Source organism: Phocoena sinus, chromosome 11 (genome assembly GCF_008692025.1).
Source record: "Phocoena sinus isolate mPhoSin1 chromosome 11, mPhoSin1.pri, whole genome shotgun sequence".
Classification (NCBI taxonomy): domain Eukaryota; kingdom Metazoa; phylum Chordata; class Mammalia; order Artiodactyla; family Phocoenidae; genus Phocoena; species Phocoena sinus.
Window position 1 is genome coordinate 42394680 of NC_045773.1, and position 17926 is coordinate 42412605.

Sequence of the window (17926 nt, forward strand, 5' to 3'; positions counted from 1 at the left end):
TCTATGTTACTCCCTGTAGTGGGAGCAGACTGCTAGCCTACTACCTTTTGCATCCTCTTCTAGCTTCTGGAAGATACGTTTACTTGCTCTGAAAATACCAGCAGACTGAGTGTATCTTCAATCCCTGTAGGTTTCTGGGTTAACATGATTCAAATAAGGTAGATGGATGTGTTTCCAGAATGTTATAGCAGATAGTTTCAGTAACTGATCTGGGTAAATGCTGGTTGTGGAAATAGTTGCATTGCTTCTTTTTCAGCTTTTATAACCCCCCAGAAGCAACCTGGAGCCCTTAACTAAATGTTGGCGTTGTTTTTGTTTTTTCTTGGGTAACTCCTGCTCTGTGAGTCTTTATTTACTTATTTTTGGCTGTGTTGGGTCTTCATTGCTGCATGCAGGCTTTCTCTAGTTGCGGCAAGGGGGGCTACTCTTCATTGCAGTGCACGGGCTTCTCACTACAGTGGCTTTTCTTGTTGCGGAGCATGGGCCCTAGGGCGCGCGGGCTTCAGTAGTTGTGGTGCGTGAGCTCAGTAGTTGTGGCTCGTGGGCATAGTTGCTCCGCGGCATGTGGGATTTTCCCGGACCAGGGATCAAACCCATGTCCCCTGCATTGGCAGGAGGATTCTTAACCACTGCGCCACCAGGGAAGCCCCTCTGTGAGTCTTTAATTTGTCCTGGAAGAGTTGACACATTGTGGCCTCTGACTTATCCCCATGGATAAGTAAGAAATCTCAGGAGTTCCCTGGTGGCCTAGTGGTTAGGATTTGGCGTTCACTCCCTTGGCCTGGGTTCAGTCCCTGGTCGGGGAAGTAAGATCCTGCAAGACTCGAGGTGCGGCCAAAAATTTTTTTCTTTCAAGAGTGAGGCAAAGGGAATCTTAGGATGATGGTACAAGGGGACCCAAGACCATACCTGGGCCCCTTTAGATGTGAGCAGTTGAGAAGGCTCTGGAGAGACTTTTCAGAAAGATAACTTGCTGATATACCTAATGTTCTCATAGGTATTGAAAGGAGATTTATACAAGTGGGGGAGAGTTTGGGTGTCAAATTACTGATAAGTACATAGAAACTAAGGAAATGATTTAAATGGCAATAACTAATTCTAGGGAAATAAAATCTTGTGCAAGAAAGAGAATCAATAGCATGGAAATAACGTAACTGTGTAAACACTGTGTTACTATTGTTTACATAGGCATGATAATGTCAACACAGAATAATGATCTAACATTAAAAATATGATGGTACAGATTGGGAAGATGGGTGGATAGCAAGTGTACGGTTTGGATGTTTGCTGGGCATGTGTACTGTGGGTGTGTGTATGTTGTATACGAGGTGTGGTGTGTGGGCAGGGGGACATGAGTGTGGGTGAAGGAGAGGAAATCCTCATCTTCTTTTGTGGGAAACCAACAAATAATACCTGAAACAGGCTCCCCTGGTGGCGCAGTGGTTAAGAAATCAAGCCAATGCAGGGGACACAGGTTCGAGCCCTGGTGCAGGAAGATCCCACATGCTGTGGAGCAACTGAGCCCGTGCACCACAACCACTGAGCCTGCACTCTAGAGCCCACGAGCCACAACTACTGAGCCTGCGTGCCTAGAGCCCGAGCTCCACAACAAGAGAAGCCACTGCGGTGGGAAGCCTGCGCACCGCAACGAAGAGTAGCCCCCGCTCACCACAACTAGAGAAAGCCCGTGCGCAGCAATGATGACACAACACAGCCAAAAATAAATTAATTAATTTTTAAAAAAACCCTGAAACAGAAATATCTAGAAGCAGCAATAGAAGCATGTTGTTGGGTGCTGTGGATGTAAAGAGAACCTGCTAAAAGAGTTGAAAGTTGTTATTCTGGGGAGTGGTCACAGTGGGGAGGGAGTTTTGTTTTCATAACAAACCTTAGAAAACTATTTGATTTGTTAAACCAGTGGTTCTCAGCCAGGAGCAATTTGCCCCCCAAGGGACATGTGACGATGTCTGAAGACATTTCTGGTTGTTATAATGGAGGGCCGTAGGGGTGCTACTGGCATCTAGTGGGTGGAGGCTAGGGATGCTGCTAAACATCTTACAGTGCACAGGACAGCCCCACAACGAAGAATTACCCTGCCCCAAATGTCAATAGTGCCAAGCCAGAGAAACCCTGCTTTAAATTCTCTGCGTGCACTACTTTGATACTGTACAAATTAGGAAAGACGGAGGGGGTAGGGAGCCTCCTGCAACCTGTGATTGGACCTCGATAAGGGTGAGTGGGGTTTCAGAAGCAAAAGGGCTCCTAACACAGCCAGGGTAGGGGTAGGGAGGGTTTCCCAGAGGTAACAACGAAGATAATTTTTTTTTTTGGCGGTATGTGGTCCTCTCACTGCTATAGCCTCTCCCGTTGTGGAGCACAGGCTCCAGACGCGCAGGCTCAACGGCCACGGCTCATGGGCCCAGCCGCTCCGCGGCATGTGGGATCTTCCCGGACCAGGGCACGAACCCGTGTCCCCTGCATCGGCAGGCGGACTCTCAACCCCTGCGCCACCGGGGAAGCCCAACGAAGATAAATTGTAAAGGGCAGTAAGATATGAGCTGAATGTGGGGCTAGGAGATTGAAAAGCTAACCATTTTCTAAATCAAATCATATTTAAGTTAACAACATTAGCATATATACTCCAGCTCTGGGTATGTCATCTCTCTGATTAAAGCACTATTAGAACTTACAGTAAAATTTACCTACACATAAGCAATAAGAGCTAAAGAAAGGAGTCAGCAGATATGACAACCATAAGACATTTCCCTTATTTTGCTCCTAATTTGACACTGAGATCCCTGGCAGCCAGTTCAAAAGGAACAATTCTATTAAGTATATGGTTTCTGTTACCAGGAAGGCGGAAGCCTAGCAGACTCTCTTGGGAAACAGAGCTTTCCCAACTGGCACGGGACTTATTTATTCACTGGAGGTGCAGGCAGAGAGGCTAAGATACCTGGTAGACACATCAGCAACACCCATGACTTGCAAAGGCAGCACCACCTTGCATAGGCATCTTCCTAACTTGATGGCTTCTGTAAAAGCAGAACGAATGGGGCTTCCCTGGTGGCGCAGTGGTTGAGGGTCCGCCTGCCGATGCAGGGGACACGGGTTCGTGCCCCGGTCCGGGAAGATCCCACATGCCGCGGAGTGGCTGGCCCGTGAGCCATGGCTGCTGGGCCTGCGCGTCCGGAGCCTGTGCTCCGCAAACAGTGAGAGGCCCGCATAGCGCAAAAAAAAAAAAAAAAAAAAAAAAAAAAAAAAAAAAGCAGAACGAATGAAATTAAAAAGCAACTCAGTAAAAAGTGATTTCCAGGGGTTCATAGTGTAGAGCCTTCTGGGGATGACATTATAAAGTGAAATGACTCTTTTATAAAGTAGTCTGGTAATCCATTCTAAATAGTTGAAAAAATATTCCTATTCTCTCACCTAACAATCAGTTCTGGGATTTTATCCTGAGGAAACAGATAAAAACTAAACATGCACGTGTGCTTATTAGAATCTTTTACTTCTAGTGGCGCAATCATAGAAGTGACCTAAAAAAACAATAATTGGGCAGTTTTTCCAAATTATATAAGAAATACATACATACTTTCTAACTAAAAATTCAAACATCACAGACAAAGCTAAAATCCCCCCTGACCATCTGTATTGTCCCTACTTCCAGGCCCCCCTCCTAGGGTAACCACAATTATGGGTTTGTTATATTTCTCTCCAAATCTTTTTTCTCTTCACTTAAATATTAAGCACATACATACATAAGTATGTACATGTAGAAATCGCTATTTCATTTTACATAGAGACTTTATAATCAAATGGTGTCATAGTCTAAATATGGTTCTACAACTTGCTGTTTTACCTAATACTATATCTTGGAGATTCTTATATCAGTATATTTAGATCTCCCTCATTCTTTTTAACTGCTGCGTAATATTCCATTGGTGAAAGTTTCATGGTCTGTTTAACTATTCCAGTATTACTCCAGTCACTGTCACAGCACTGACATACACCTGAGGGCATATATACGCATGTCACACTGCTGCGTTATAGGGGTGTAGGGTTTTTATTTTTATACCATACACTTTCTTTTAATTTGCTTTTCTCTGATTATAAGTAGTATTACAAGTGATATTAACAACACTTCATATTTTGGCTACTTGGACATTTATATTTCCTTTACTGTGAACTTCTCCATCATTCTTTGTAGAAAATATTTTCTCCCAGTGTGTCCCTTGTCCTTTAAACATTATTTATGGTACCTAAGTCAGAAAGATATTTTAATCTTTATTTATTTATTTTTTTGCTTTTATACTTTGTGTTTATTCCACATTTATAAAGATATTCTCTTTGTTTTTATTTTGGTGACTGCTTTGAAGTACTAGTGTAATTTTATTCTTTTACTAATGGGAGAGACCATTCTCCTGGCCCAGCCTGTGGAATACTTCATCTTTTTGTCATTTATTTGAAATGGAGCATTTATTAGAGATTAAAGTATAATAGCTATGGTTCCATCCTGTCTGTGAATCTTGTATCCCTGCACTAATACCAGCTGTTGTTAATTACTCTTCATAGAGGGAGAATATTTAAATAGGTGATGCTAAATCTCCCTTAGATGACTAAGATTAATGAATATTTTAAAAGCTTAGTGAATATGAAAACTATATGGTAAAATAAGTGTATCTGCACAAAATAATGAAGTAAAATCTGAGTATAAAATTTTATATACACCATACTGTTAAATAGGCGCAAATATGCATGCATACGCACAGGGACTAAAATGAGTTTGAAGAAATGAAAGCAGTTACATAAGGATGGACAAAATGCAGTCCACTGACTTTCTTTTTAAATTTTGTTTCAAGCTATCGTAATGTTTTCTTAATAATAAAAAAATTTCCCAACATCCCCCAGCCATGAGAGATTTTGTGCTCATTTTTGCCATCTCACGGGGCTCATCCTGATCCATTCTTCATGCCTGTTTTCTCTTTGTGGTTCCAGATAAAACCTACGTGGTTGACTTGAGTAACGAGCAAGCCACGTCGCTGACCATCGAGCAACGGCCCAGCAAACTGAGCCGCAAATTTGTCCCCGGCTGCTTCGTGTGTCTGGACTCTCGGACCTGCAGCACCAACCTCACCCTGACAGCTGGCTCCAAACACAAGATCTCCTTCCTTTGTGATGATCTGACACGGCTGTGGATCAACGCCGAGAAAACCATAAGTACGCCCCTGCCCCTTCAGTGTGCTCCTCCCGGGCTGTGGGAGTTCTCCCCCATCGCCCTGTCTTAGTGGGGTCCACTGGGTGGTTTGTAAACAGTATGATCAGAAATGCCCCCGGCAGTGAGGGTGAGCAAGGGCAACCAAGAAGCACAGAGCGAGGTGGAGACACACCCACTTTGAGACCAGCAGCCTCCGTGGGAACATGCATCTTTCAGAAGCAAGTGGCATCCCCCGTGTCCATGCTCACGTCTCCTCTGTCCAGCCTCCAGTCTCCCTCCTGTGAAATCCTCGTAGCCTTCCCCAGCCTCCCCCATGCGCATGCCCCCTGCTTCCACGCTCACTGCTCATTTGTCTTCTGTTGCATGAGACCAAGTCTTGAGCTCAAAAACTTTGGCTTCTTCCATTTTTTATCCCTTTAGCTACTAGCCATGCCCGACATGTGCTAGTCACATAGAAATGTTCAATCAGTGGAGGGCAGCATAACCAATAGTCACCTCCTTGCTGGGCCACCATCATCTCTGATGTGGATGCTCTTAGGGTCTCCACTGAGGCAGTAGCTAAAGCCGCGAGAGGCAAAGCAGCCAGTCCGAGGCCACCCCGTTAGGAAGAGGCAGAGCTGAAACGCCAGCTGAGATCTCCCCAACTCTGCTCCCAGCTCTAACCACTAGGCGAACTGCCTCCCCACAGGCAGGGACACTGGGCAGCAGGGCTGGGTGAAAGGAAAAACCTGTACCCTGCCCACGTGGCACTTAGCATCTAAGACACAGGTTGTCTTAGCTGAGAACTTGAGCAAACAAGAAGAGAAAATTTCAACCCTGAATACTCCCCAGAAGTTGTTCTGCCAGTTTAGTGGAGAGTAAGAATGCAAGAGCAGGAGGGAAGCTAGGAAACGGGCGTCAAGGAGGCAGGAGCGCAGGACAGAGCAGGAGAGGAGAGACCAAAGGGAAAAGCGAGAAAGCCTTGGGCTGACTTGAGAGCTGGAGAGGATGCACTTCCGGTTTCCTCCCAGCCTAGGTACCACGAACCCCTCTTTCGTAGGCTGCCTGGACCACCAGTACTGCCACAGGAAGAAGTCCTACTCGCTCCAGGTGCCGTGGTACATCCTCCAGCTGCCTGTGCAGCTGCACGACTTCTCCTGGAAGCTGCTGGTGCCCAAAGACAGCATCAGCCTGGCACTGGTGCCTGCCCAGAAGCTGCAGCAGCACACTCACGAGAGGGTTTGCAACACCAGCTTCAGCTACCTCGTGGCCAGTGCCGTTCCCGGCCAGGACCTTTACTTCGGCTCCTTCTGCTCTGGAGGCTCCATCGAGCAGATTCAGGTGAAGCAGAACGTCTCAGTGACCCTCCGTACCTCTGCCCCCAGCTTCCAGCAAGAGGCCTCCAGGCAGAGCCTGACCGTGTCCTTTGTCCCCCACTTTAAAGGTAAGGTGGTCTTTCACTCTCTCCCCATCTCGATGCCCTCTTAGCCTTTCTTATGGGGACACTTATCTTATTTTGGTTTTCTGATCGTGTCAATTGTCAATTTGAAGAGAAGGGATAGCTGAGTGGGCTGTTCCTTATACAAGATAATGAGTCCTAATCCTGACTTTACCATTAACCTAGTGTGGAAAATTCCAGGAGTTAGAAATAAGACTGTCTGACAGTGGGAGGTGATGGTTGGTAGGCAGCAGAACAAATAATCAGGTTCGAGGCTTTTTTGGAAGCAGGCAGGGCATAAATGAGAACTAACAAAATATTCCCAAGTCCTGGATTCTTGAAGTGGTAACATACAAATCCTTATGCAGATATTTTTATGATTCTGCTTTGACAATTCAGAACGCAGTTCGGAGGGCACAGAGGAAGGAATACTGGGAGAGAGATGAATCTCTAGAGCGTTCTCCTGCATGGGGGAGCAGACCCCTCCTGGGAGGCTAATGTATGATCTTCTCAGGCAGCAAGTGAGGTTTAAATTGGTCACAACGGTGAACTCTACATTGTTGATTTTAAAATTCACAGTCACCACTACAAGTTGCTAAGTTCATTTTTAAATTGACCAAGACCTTAATTCAAGGTTTACCCTGTAATTTTGTTCTCAGAGGCATGAGTGGGAGGGAAATGAATCTGGCCGTAAGATTAAGGTCATTCCAAGTTGCCTGGTATCTCCAAGGTTACCAGAGAAACTCCTTCTGGGGAGTCTTTGAAAATAAGACACACCATCCTCAGTGTGGAGTGTTGGGCTTTTATCTCACCTGAAGATAAGGAGTGGATTAGTTGACATGTCAGAGAGCCTTTCAACTTTGCAACCAGAAAGAATTCTTCCCAGAACCTGAAGTTTTCTAAATCTCCAAAATAGAAATCAGTGTACACCAGTCCCACCATGGAGCAGGGCGTTGGATAGGTGTTAGCTCCATTGAGGGCATTTCTGAAAGGAAGCTGAGACAACCACCAGTTTGGCAAACTGGCCTGTTTTGTGTTTGTTTGTTTGGTTGGTTGTTTGGTTGGTTTTTTCAAAAGGCCCAAGAACCCAATCTGAGACTCTATTCCTTTGCTGACCAATATGGTAGCCACTGGCCACACGTGGCAATTTAAATTTAAATTAATAGTAAACAAAATTAAAAATTCAGGTCTTCAGTCACACCAAGCACGTTCCAAGTCTTCAACAGACACATGCAGCTGTGGCTACTCTCTTAGCCAGTGCAGATCCAGAGCCTCTCCATCATGGCAGGAAGCTCTGTAGTCTGGACAGTATAGCATCATCTCCTCCACCCTCCTATTCTCTCCATCCTGATTGAGTGAAACAACATCTGAGTGGATTCTCTTCCTTTTCCTGCAGAGGAAGGTGTTTTCACAGTGACCCTGGACACGAAAAGCAAGGTCTACCTGAGGACCCCTAACTGGGACAAGGGCCTACCATCCCTCACCTCCGTGTCCTGGAACATCAGCGTGCCCCAAGACCAGGTGGCCTGCCTGACCTTCCTCAAAGAGCGGACGGGCGTGGTCTGCCAGACAGGGCGTGCGTTCATGATCATCCAGGAGCAGCGGGCCCACACCGAGGAGATCTTCAGCCTGGAGGAGGAGGTGCTGCCCAAGCCAAGCTTCCGCTATCACAGCTTCTGGGTCAACATCTCCAACTGCAGCCCCATGAGCAAGAAGCAGCTGGACCTGCTTTTCTGGGTCTCGCTTACCCCAAGGACCATGGGTAAGGTCTTTCGGGGGTGGTGGTGGATAGCAGTTGGTAGCTGAGGGATCAGGAGCAAGACCGGAAGGCAAGTCAGAAAGCATGGATTTGAGTCCTGGCTGTCCATGTATCAGTCAGCTATTGTGTCAATAATACTGTATAACAAACCACCCCAGAACTCAGTGGCTTAAAAATAGCCATTTGTTATTGCTCACATGTTGGCTGGGCAGTTCTGAGCTGGGCTTGTCAGGGTTCATTCACTCAAGCACCTGTGGGCAGCTGCAAGTTGGTTAGAGGACTTTGTCAGTCTTGGCCGGGCACTCTCACATGCCTGGAGCCCAGCCAAGATCAGCCGTGATAACTGGGATTCCTTGGCTCTCCTCAGCATGGTCTCTTATCCTCCAAACTGGGGCCTGTTCTCATGGCAGAGGCAGAGAGATCCAAGAGAGGCTGGGGGAAAGCATGCAAGGTGTCCTGACGCTTAGGTTAGGAACTCATACCCTGTCCCTTTGACAGCATTGGTTTGGTCAGCCCAGATTCAAGGGGTGGACAGGTAGACTCCATCTCTTGATGGGAGGAGCTGCAGGATCACACAGTAAATAAAGGACATGGGTCAGGGCAGGGGAAGAATTAGGGCATTTTGGTAGTCAATCTACTATTAACCTCTTTCTGACATAGGGGAAGTCTCTTTACTCCTCTGATCTTCCTCTGCAGAGAATAGATGATTGTAACTACCCCATAAAATTATCACTGGGGATTCAGTGTTGGTGATTAAAACTGTGAGGACCTGGAAAGTGTGACACAGATACATGATGCTGGCATTTTTTATTTAGTCCAGTGAAACATTAGAATCCTTGAATGCCCTCAGTCGTGGGCCTCAGAGCCATGATGAGGATTTTGCCTTTATGCCCAAAGTGGTAGTATCCACTGAAGAGTTTCAGGCAATCTCTGGTGGGGCCGTGTTAGCCCTTGATTCCAAGATAGTCACAGAGCACCACAGAGTGTTGGAACCACGGAGGTTTTTTTCCCCAGCCCCTTCCCTTCTGGGTGGTCGGATAGACTGTGTGTCCACCCAAGGCCACACAGGTGGTTAGCAGCAAGAGAACCAACAGCGACCAGAAGCCACAAGTGAAAAGCTCGCCCACACTCTCAGATTAGCTCCTGAGTTTTCTTCCTCTCTTACATTCATTTTCTGTCATTTATTTCTAGTCCTATTTTCTCACGGTCTCACCTTTTGTTTTCTTATTGAACAAGCCAGAAATCCTAAATCCTGGTTTGGTGCAGGGCTCTCTCTCTGATATATTTCCTTTTTCCTTTGTACAACTGTAGGAGAAGGACAGCACACATGAAACAACCCTCTCCTTAACTCCTTCACCTCTGACTTTTGACTCCCTGCTTTCTTCTACACCCCCTGCTCTTCTCTCCTCCAACATGGGCTGTGGCGATCAGGGGAGCACAGCTGGGATAGGCCAGGAGTAGCCTTTGGAATAGATCTGGTAGGTCCCCCAGTTTGTTTTAGTTATCTTTCACTGCATAACAAACTATTCCAAGATTTAGTGGCTTAGACAATAACCATTTTTTTTTTTGCTCACAATTCCATGGGTCAGGAATTTGGATGGAGCACAGCAGGTGGCTCATCTCTGCTCTAAGATATGAGGGGCCTCAGCCAGATGCCTTGAATAGCTAGAGGGGGGCTGGGATGGTTCACCATTGCTCACTTTCAAGGCTGGGAGCCTTGGTTTGTCTTCCTCATGGAGTCTCCACATGGCTACTTGGGCTTCCTCACAGCATGGTCTCAGCATAGTCAGACTTCTTACATGGTGGCTGGCTTTTCCTCAGGAAGCGCAGGAAGCTGCCAGGTTTCTAAAAGGTTAGGTCCACACCAGCACAGCCCATATTCAAGAGGAAAGGAAACAGATTCCCCTTAAAGTGAGGAGCAGCATGTGCGTACGAGGAGGGAAGGAATGGATGGTAGCCATCTTTGAAGACTGTCTACTGGAGCTCATCACCAGCCTGACACCAAGTGTCTCCCCATTCTCCTCCCTTGTGTCTCTGTTCACAGACCTGACTGTCATCATCCTCACGGTGGTGGGAGGTGGCGCCTTACTGCTGTTTGCCCTCGGACTCATCATTTGCTTTGTGAAAAAGAAGTAGGTGGAATTTCTCGAACTGTCTTCACCTGAGCTGACACCTCCTTACATCACACAGACCAGAGCTGTCATTAATTATTGACTTTTTTCCTTGCTTTCCATTTTCCCCCGCAAAGGTCACTGTTAAATAATATTGCCAGGGCGGGTACTTCCCTAGCGGTCCAGGGGTTAAGACTCCGTGCTTCCAGTGCAGGGGGCGCCGGTTCAATCCCTGGTCGGGGAACTAAGGTCCCACGTGCTATGCAGTGCGGCCAAAAAAATAAATATTGCAGGGGGTGAATTCCCTGGCAGTCCAGCAATTAGGACTCCAACCTTTCACTGCCGAGGGTGCGGGTTGGATCCCTGTTTGGGGAACTAAGATCCTGCAAGCCACCTGGCGTTGCCAAAAAAAGGAGAAGTGGAAAATAAATAATATTGCTGGATGTGAATTATGCGTGGAGGGGGAAAATATCCCCTACCTAGTAGGAAAAAAATACACATGCGGTGACATTTTAGCCTGCAGTTTTACGCAGCTGCCTCAGCATAAGTCCCCTGTGAATCATTTACTGTCTGCTCATTAGACCGTGGTCCTCACACGGGTGATCTTGGCAGGAAAACGCTCCCGTAGACCCTGCCAGACCAGACCTGTGAACCCGCTCCCCCTGTCACCTTGAGGAAAACCACTCACGCTGCCCAGCTTGTTCTCCTCCAGTTTCTTAAACAAACTGTCTGTTTTATGCTTGTTTATTGGCCTCCAGACAAGCATCAAAAAGCCAGCCCTGTGGGCAAGAGGAAGGAAGACCCAGTTAACTGACTCAGTCTCACCTTCCACCCCCTCAGGATAACAGCTTCTGTTTTATGAGAGGAAAGTGCTGACCTTTTTAGACAGAGTACGTGCTGCTGCCAGATTTCATCAGTTCTGCTCCTATTTCTAACTAAAGCCATGGGGGCGGGGGGAAGCTATTTCCCTTAGCAAAAAAACTAAAAAAAAAAAAAAATTTTTTTTATTAACTGGGGCCATGAGCAAACAATTGAAATTGCTGATCAGAAATGTCTCTACTGATGAGGGTGGGTTGGCAGGTTCAGGGGGAGGCGTCTTCTCTGTGAAATGTGATTGCACACATCTGGCATGAGGGAAAAGGACTTCTTGTAAAGAAACATCATTGTATCACTCCACTCAGGAAACTTTCCTGTCTGGGGTGCACAGTATGTTCCACCCAGATGGAAAAGCATGGCATTAACACTGGGCCCCAGGTTCCTCATCAGGAGGGAATTGGACGAGGGGAGGGGCCAGCACTTGCCTCCATCCCTAAAGTGCCCCAGTCCCGGCCTGGGAATTACCAGCCCCTGCCTTGCTGTGGGGGAGGCCACTGGCTGGCAGGTTTGCATAAGGCTTGTCTGTCCCCAAGTTGGGTTGGGAGGGAGGACGGGTTCCTGCCATGAGAAGGAGGGCAGACAGTGCCGTTGAACTTGGTCATTAAGCATGTATTTCCTGAGGGTCTCCTAGGCCCTAGGAACCAGGAGAGGTGCTGGGGATACACAAGACACAGTCTTTTCTCCTGCCGTCTCTGGGGGCAGAGGGACTAAAGAAGCAGGCAAATAAGGAGGCGGTGTCAGGACAGTGTGAGAAGAGCTTGGTGGGGACAAGCAAGGTGTGCTGTAGGAGCACATGGGCGGAGCATTGCTAAAAGGCTTCAGGCTGGAGGCCTTGCAGCCTGTCATCCTGGCCAGGGAACCCAGTGTTACAAGCTACATGTGCTAGATTTATTTTTATCTCAGAAAAGTACAGGTTCACAATTAGTGAACCGCCAGCCATGCATTATGTGGTCCATTATGCTAATTGAGCTACTGTCCTCCATTTGAATCTCTGGTCAGCTAAAAAGTCAGCATCCCCTGCTTTTCACTGGTGGAGATGGAGGGCGAGGCTTTGTTTTCCGAGGAAGGGAGTGCAAATGCCCATCCATGTCCAATACCAAAGAACATTACAAACCAAGCATTAATGGCGTTAGGGAGGAACCCGGGCACCCCAGCCTGACTTCTGTCTTCTTTGTAGCTCTTTCCTCTTTTGGAGGTTACTGCTGAAGGGACTGGATCCCTCTACTGATGCTGAGTCCTACTGTCCCCAACTCCAGCTAAAAACTAAGATACAACCTTCCTGAGTGTCGTATGCTATCATTTAGAAACCACATGGTCATAGTTTGTGCTCATGCAAAACTGAGATGAAGCATTAGCTACAGGAAAGAACTCAGAGAGTCATAGAAGGTTGGCCTAGGTACACCCGTGCTTGATGTGGTTGGTTTGGGACACCACCTGTCTCTGCTAGGAAAGAGAGGTTGTCAGATGTCTCTACCTTTGGATACCACGCAGGTATCAAAGCAAACTCAGGCACAGAGGGTGTTAACAGTGCCCTCTCTAAACCACTCTCTGCTCCTGTTTCCACCTTAAAAACTGGAGACAGAAGCTGGTCCCTTTCTAACTGTTCGCTGAGGACAGCAGTTTCAGTTTCAAACGCTAAGCTATTTGAGGGACTTGGGGGAGACCCAGTCAGAACCCTGAATGATCTTCATTCCAGTAGGGATGTACAGTTGGTGAGCCTCTAAGATCGTTTTCTCTGACTCCTGTCTTGTTCCCTTCCTCAGTAGGAAAAAGAAGATCAACAAGGGCCCAGCTGTAGGTATCTACAATGGTAACGTCAATACCCAGGTGCCGATGCAGCCAAAAACGTTTCAGAAAAGACGGAAGGACAACGAATCCCACGTGTATGCCGAAATCGATGACACCATGGTGTATGGGCATCTCCTGCAGGATTCCAAAGGGTCCTTCCTCCAGCCAAAGGTGGACACCTACCGGCCCTTCCAGGGCCCCACAGGGGACTGCCCTCCCTCCCCACCCCGCATATGCTCCAGGGCTCCAACTGCAAAGTTGACCAAAGATGAGCCATCCTCTGGCTTCCTTTCTGAGTCTGAGAGCGAACCGTACACCTTCTCCTACCCCAACGACAGGAATATAAGCAATGGGAACACAGACCCTCCCTTGCTAGAAACCTACGAGAGCATGGAGCCTGGGGAATAACTTGGACCCACCCCTAAGACTTGACATAAAGCAGGGCACTGAGATGCCCTTTAGGGTTCCCACCCAGAAATCCTGAAGAAGAGGAATTCTGTGGAAGGATAGCAGGAGGTTTTTCTGGATGCCACCAACTTCTGATTTCCAAGTGGACTCATTCCAGTGCTGAGACATTGAAAATGATGAATTGTGATCTGGATACAATCATCACAGTGAAAGTCCTTCTAAACTCAGGTTGGGTTGTAACCAGTCCATAATGAGAGGGGAGAGGCTGAATCACGCAGGACAGGGATGCAGTGAGCCCTGGATTTGGATTTGGATTTGGATTTGGATTTGGATTTAGACTTCTTCAGGTTGACAGTGCCAACCCCTAGGAGCCCACAGAGACCCGTGCTCTCACTGGGGTCCCCTGGGTGGAAATGTCAGTATGCTTTATTATATTTATTTGGTGGTCCTGTGTATTTAAGAAGTCAAATGTATAGCCATGCAGCTCTTTTCACCTGACGTAGTGACAGCTCACGCTAACTGGTTAGATGGCTGGGTTTTGACTTCTGCTGACCACTAGATAAACATGTGCTTGTCCCCTGGGAGGTGGGAATAATTTGCAGTCTGTCCAGCCAGAAAAGGGTGTGCGTGTTTGAGGGTACTGACGCACATCTGCTTTGATAAGAGACTTGCTGGTTCTCTTGCTCTGCGTGTGGTTATCCTACCACAGAAATCCATCTTGAGTCCCATTGTCCTTTGACCTAGAAGTAAGAGAAATTTCATGGAATTGCCATGTGTGGCTCTCCCAGCTGCAGCAATACTTCAGCATCTAAATAGAAATTTAGAGAGTATTTTCATCCTCTAAAAACATTGAAGGATACACCAAAGGGTGGCCGCCTGTATTAGTTTCCTAATGCTACTGCAACAAATTACCACAAGCACGGTGGCTTAAAAGAACGCAAATTTCCTATCTCAGGGCTCTGGAGATCAGAAGCACAAAATGGGTTTCACTGAGCTAAAACCCATGTGTCAGCAGAGCTGTGCTCCTTCTGGAGTCTGTAGGGGAGAATCCATCTCCTTGCCTTTTCCAGTTTGTAGAGGCTGCTCACATTCCTTGTGTCAGATGGTGGCAGTGTGACGCTCTTGCTTCCCTCTTTTACTGACAAGGACCTTTCACTTATAAAGCCCGGCCGGATAATCCAGAATTATCTCCCCATCTCAAGATCTTTAATTACACTGAAAAGTCCCTTCTGCCCTGTAAGGTAACATATCCACAGGTGCTGGGGATTAGGACATGGACCATTATTCTGCCTACCACACCTTTCCTGCCCCTGCAGGAGAGACTGGAGAATGATCCAGCCTACAGGTGTGTTTTTTTTAGCCTGCGCATCTTTTTAAAGAGTTAGTCACCAACATTTAAAATTATAAAATGTTTACATAAAATTCCGGATCAGAAGGTCTGGCCATGCTGCGGCTCACATTCTCACCGAGCAACAACCAGCTGGAGTTGAAACGCAGCTCATCTTTAGATGCGGCATCTGGTTCACCAGTTCACCACAGGGCCCACCAACCCTGCCACCTCACACACTGAGGCTGAGGGTCTGCTGCTATTGGTCAACACCCTGCAGAGTTGCTTCTCATAATGAAATGGAAAGTTCAAGACTCATATCTCATGTGAAATAAGAAGACAATTCTTAAGGCTGATGGGTGCTTCAGGAAAGTTTCTTTTACACACAGCCCACATCCTTCATTTATACTAATTACCAGCCCAGCTCCTGTGGGCATTTGCCTTTGTGGCCCCTGTTCTCATCTGGGAGGAGAAGGATTGTGTTATGGCTTGTCAGTACAGTACCAGGTCGATACTTCTGTGGCAAAACCTCCTTTAAAAAGTAGATGTAGGGCTTCCCTGGTGGCGCAGTGGTTAAAGAATCCGCCTGCCAATACAGGGTACATGGGTTCAAACCCTGGTCCAGGAGGATCCCACATGCCACAGAGCAACTAAGCCCGAGCACCACAACTACTGAGCCTGCACTCTAGAGCCCACGAGCCACAACTGCTGAACCCGCATGCCACAACTACTGAAGCCTACGCGCCCTAGAGCCCGTGCTCCGCAACAAGAGAAGCCATTGCAATGAGACGCCCGCTCACCATAACAAAGAGTAGCCCCCACTCGCCGTAACTAAAGAAAGCCCGCGTGCAGCAACAAAGACCCAATGCAGCCAAATAAATAAATTTTAAAAAAATAAAATGAATTAACTTTAAAAAAAAAAAGAAAAGTAGATGCAGGTCGTCGTGTTCAGTGACTTCACCTTGGAAATACACTGCCCAGACTTGTCCACCTGCTACTTTGCCTCCATGAAAAGGAGTTTTGCAATCTCCTAAATGGTGTGTTCCAGGGTTTTTTTTTAACTCTTTCCAGAAGGAAGAGTATGTTGGGGTTTTTTTAATACGCCTTCGGTGCTGACAGTGACACCTTTACTTCTGAAAGGCTGGCTCTGCCCAGGGACCCTCAGCGTCGACCTGAGATGCTGGCAAACACCCTCCAGGAAGGGCCAGAGGAGGGCTGTGCCTTCCTTCCCTCTGCTGAAATTGTATCAATATTTAAAATCATCGTTGGGGCCCTGGCCCTCCATTCTCTGCCTTCTCTGACCTCCTGGCTGCTTCTGACAGTCACTCAGTCAGTGCTCTGAATCCCACCCTTAAAGCATGGCTGTCATCACACGCCACCTTTACTCATAAGGGCACCACGTGGCCATTTTCTTTTAACCGAGAGCTCAAAACTCCAGGCCAAGTTGCTGTCTTCCTGAGACCTCAGGTGGATTTAATGTTTCCCAAAGACATGCCTCCTTGAAGGGGCCAGCCCGACATACCCCTGGCTCTTTCCTTTAAAGCCCAGGCCCCACTTCTGTAAAATATTTCAGGGTCACTGAAAACCAAACACGTTTGTTGAAGCCTAGCCTGTGCCAGCACAGTATCCTCCACGCTGGGTCTGCTGATGCCGGGCTGCCCTCACGCCCATCCTCTGTGACAAAGCCCGACTCAGACAGGACTGGTTAATGCTGCAGTCATTTTGCACGGGAGGGCGATGTCTCAAGGAAGAGTCAAGGGGGAAAAGCATAAGTCCATGGAACATAACCTGGGTCAAGGTTGGGACTGATTTGTGTGGATCTGCAATGCTTAACTCAAAATAATTTATTTGTTGTATATACTTTTGAGGCAGCATTTTATTCATTTCCTACACTTTTTTAAATAAATATACAGAAAAAAAGGCATCAGGTTGTTTAAATGCTTTGGCGACCTGTCCCCTGGTTCAGCTGAGGCCCTCATTTCCCAGGTTCAACATGGGCTCAGCAGATTCCATCTTCTCTATGTGTTTATGGTCCAGCAAGCTGGACTCCGGGCTGCCGATGAGTGACTGAGAGGCCAGAGTTTGTTCTGTTCTTGTTGAGGCAACCTGAGCCCCCTCTGTGTGACCCTCCCAATACCTGACCCCCACAGAGGCCACCCTTGCCACTGACTGCTCTACACCCAGTGCAGGTCACAAGCCACCAGAAAGGCAGTGGGAGAGGGAAGCTCCAAGCGGGTCCCCACCAACCTGCCATGCACTTGGAGGGGAGACCCAAGTACACGGAGGAGACCGGGCACTGCTGTGTAACAAACCACAGCAGACCTTAGTGACTTAAGAACAATCACATATTTTGCCACAAACCCACGTTGAGCAGGGATCAGCAGGGATGGCTTATCTCTGCTCCGTGTGGCCTTTCTGGAGCAGCTCAACTAGAATCCACTTTCAAAATGGTGCATCACACAGCCGGCAGGTTATTGCTGGCTGCCAGCTGGGAGCATTGATTCCTCATCATGTGGACCACTCACTCCACGGGGCTTCCTGGGCTTCTTCACAACACAGAGGCTCGCTTCCCAGGGCGAGTGTTCCCAGCATCAGGATGTCGGAGCTGCTAGTCCCTCAAGGCCTGGGCCTGGAAGCTGGCACAGTGTCACATCCATTCTAGCCTATGGGTGCGTCAGTCTCAGAGCCTCAGATTTAAGGGGATGCATATATTGCATCATAAGAGCAGTAAATTTGTAGAGAAGTGACAAGACAAAGGAAAAGTACTTCGAGCTTCTAGGAGTGAGTGGCAAATTGTGAAAAGGTAAATAAACGGGGGGAGTTAATGGAAAATACGGGTTTTCGCAAGGTGTGTTGTATAGATTTCTCTGCTGTCATCTCTGGGCTAAGAGTCTAGAGTTGTCTCTGGTGATTAAAGAATCAAACTGTCCTTCCCGGTAGAGAGGGAGAGGACAGAGAATTTTTCTTGTGTCCGTTTCTTCTTAATTGCCTTCAGCTCAAAATGATCCTTACACCAGGCTTGCATATT

At 47.5% G+C, this 17926-nt stretch overlaps 1 protein-coding gene across 4 annotated transcripts in view; it reads left to right on the plus strand.

The window, feature by feature from the left end:
* CDCP1 (CUB domain containing protein 1) overlaps positions 1 to 16822 on the plus strand; it is a 54913-nt gene extending 38091 nt beyond the window's left edge. For all 4 annotated transcript variants that reach the window (XM_032648855.1, XM_032648852.1, XM_032648853.1 and 1 more), the window contains 5 exons: positions 4993 to 5214; positions 6252 to 6635; positions 8026 to 8391; positions 10433 to 10520; positions 13139 to 16822. In XM_032648855.1, coding sequence (XP_032504746.1) covers positions 4993 to 5214; positions 6252 to 6635; positions 8026 to 8391; positions 10433 to 10520; positions 13139 to 13571 — 1493 coding nt within the window. In that variant the 3' untranslated portion in view covers positions 13572 to 16822. The remainder of the gene's footprint in view (positions 1 to 4992; positions 5215 to 6251; positions 6636 to 8025; positions 8392 to 10432; positions 10521 to 13138) is intronic.
* The last annotated feature ends 1104 nt before the right edge of the window (positions 16823 to 17926 follow it).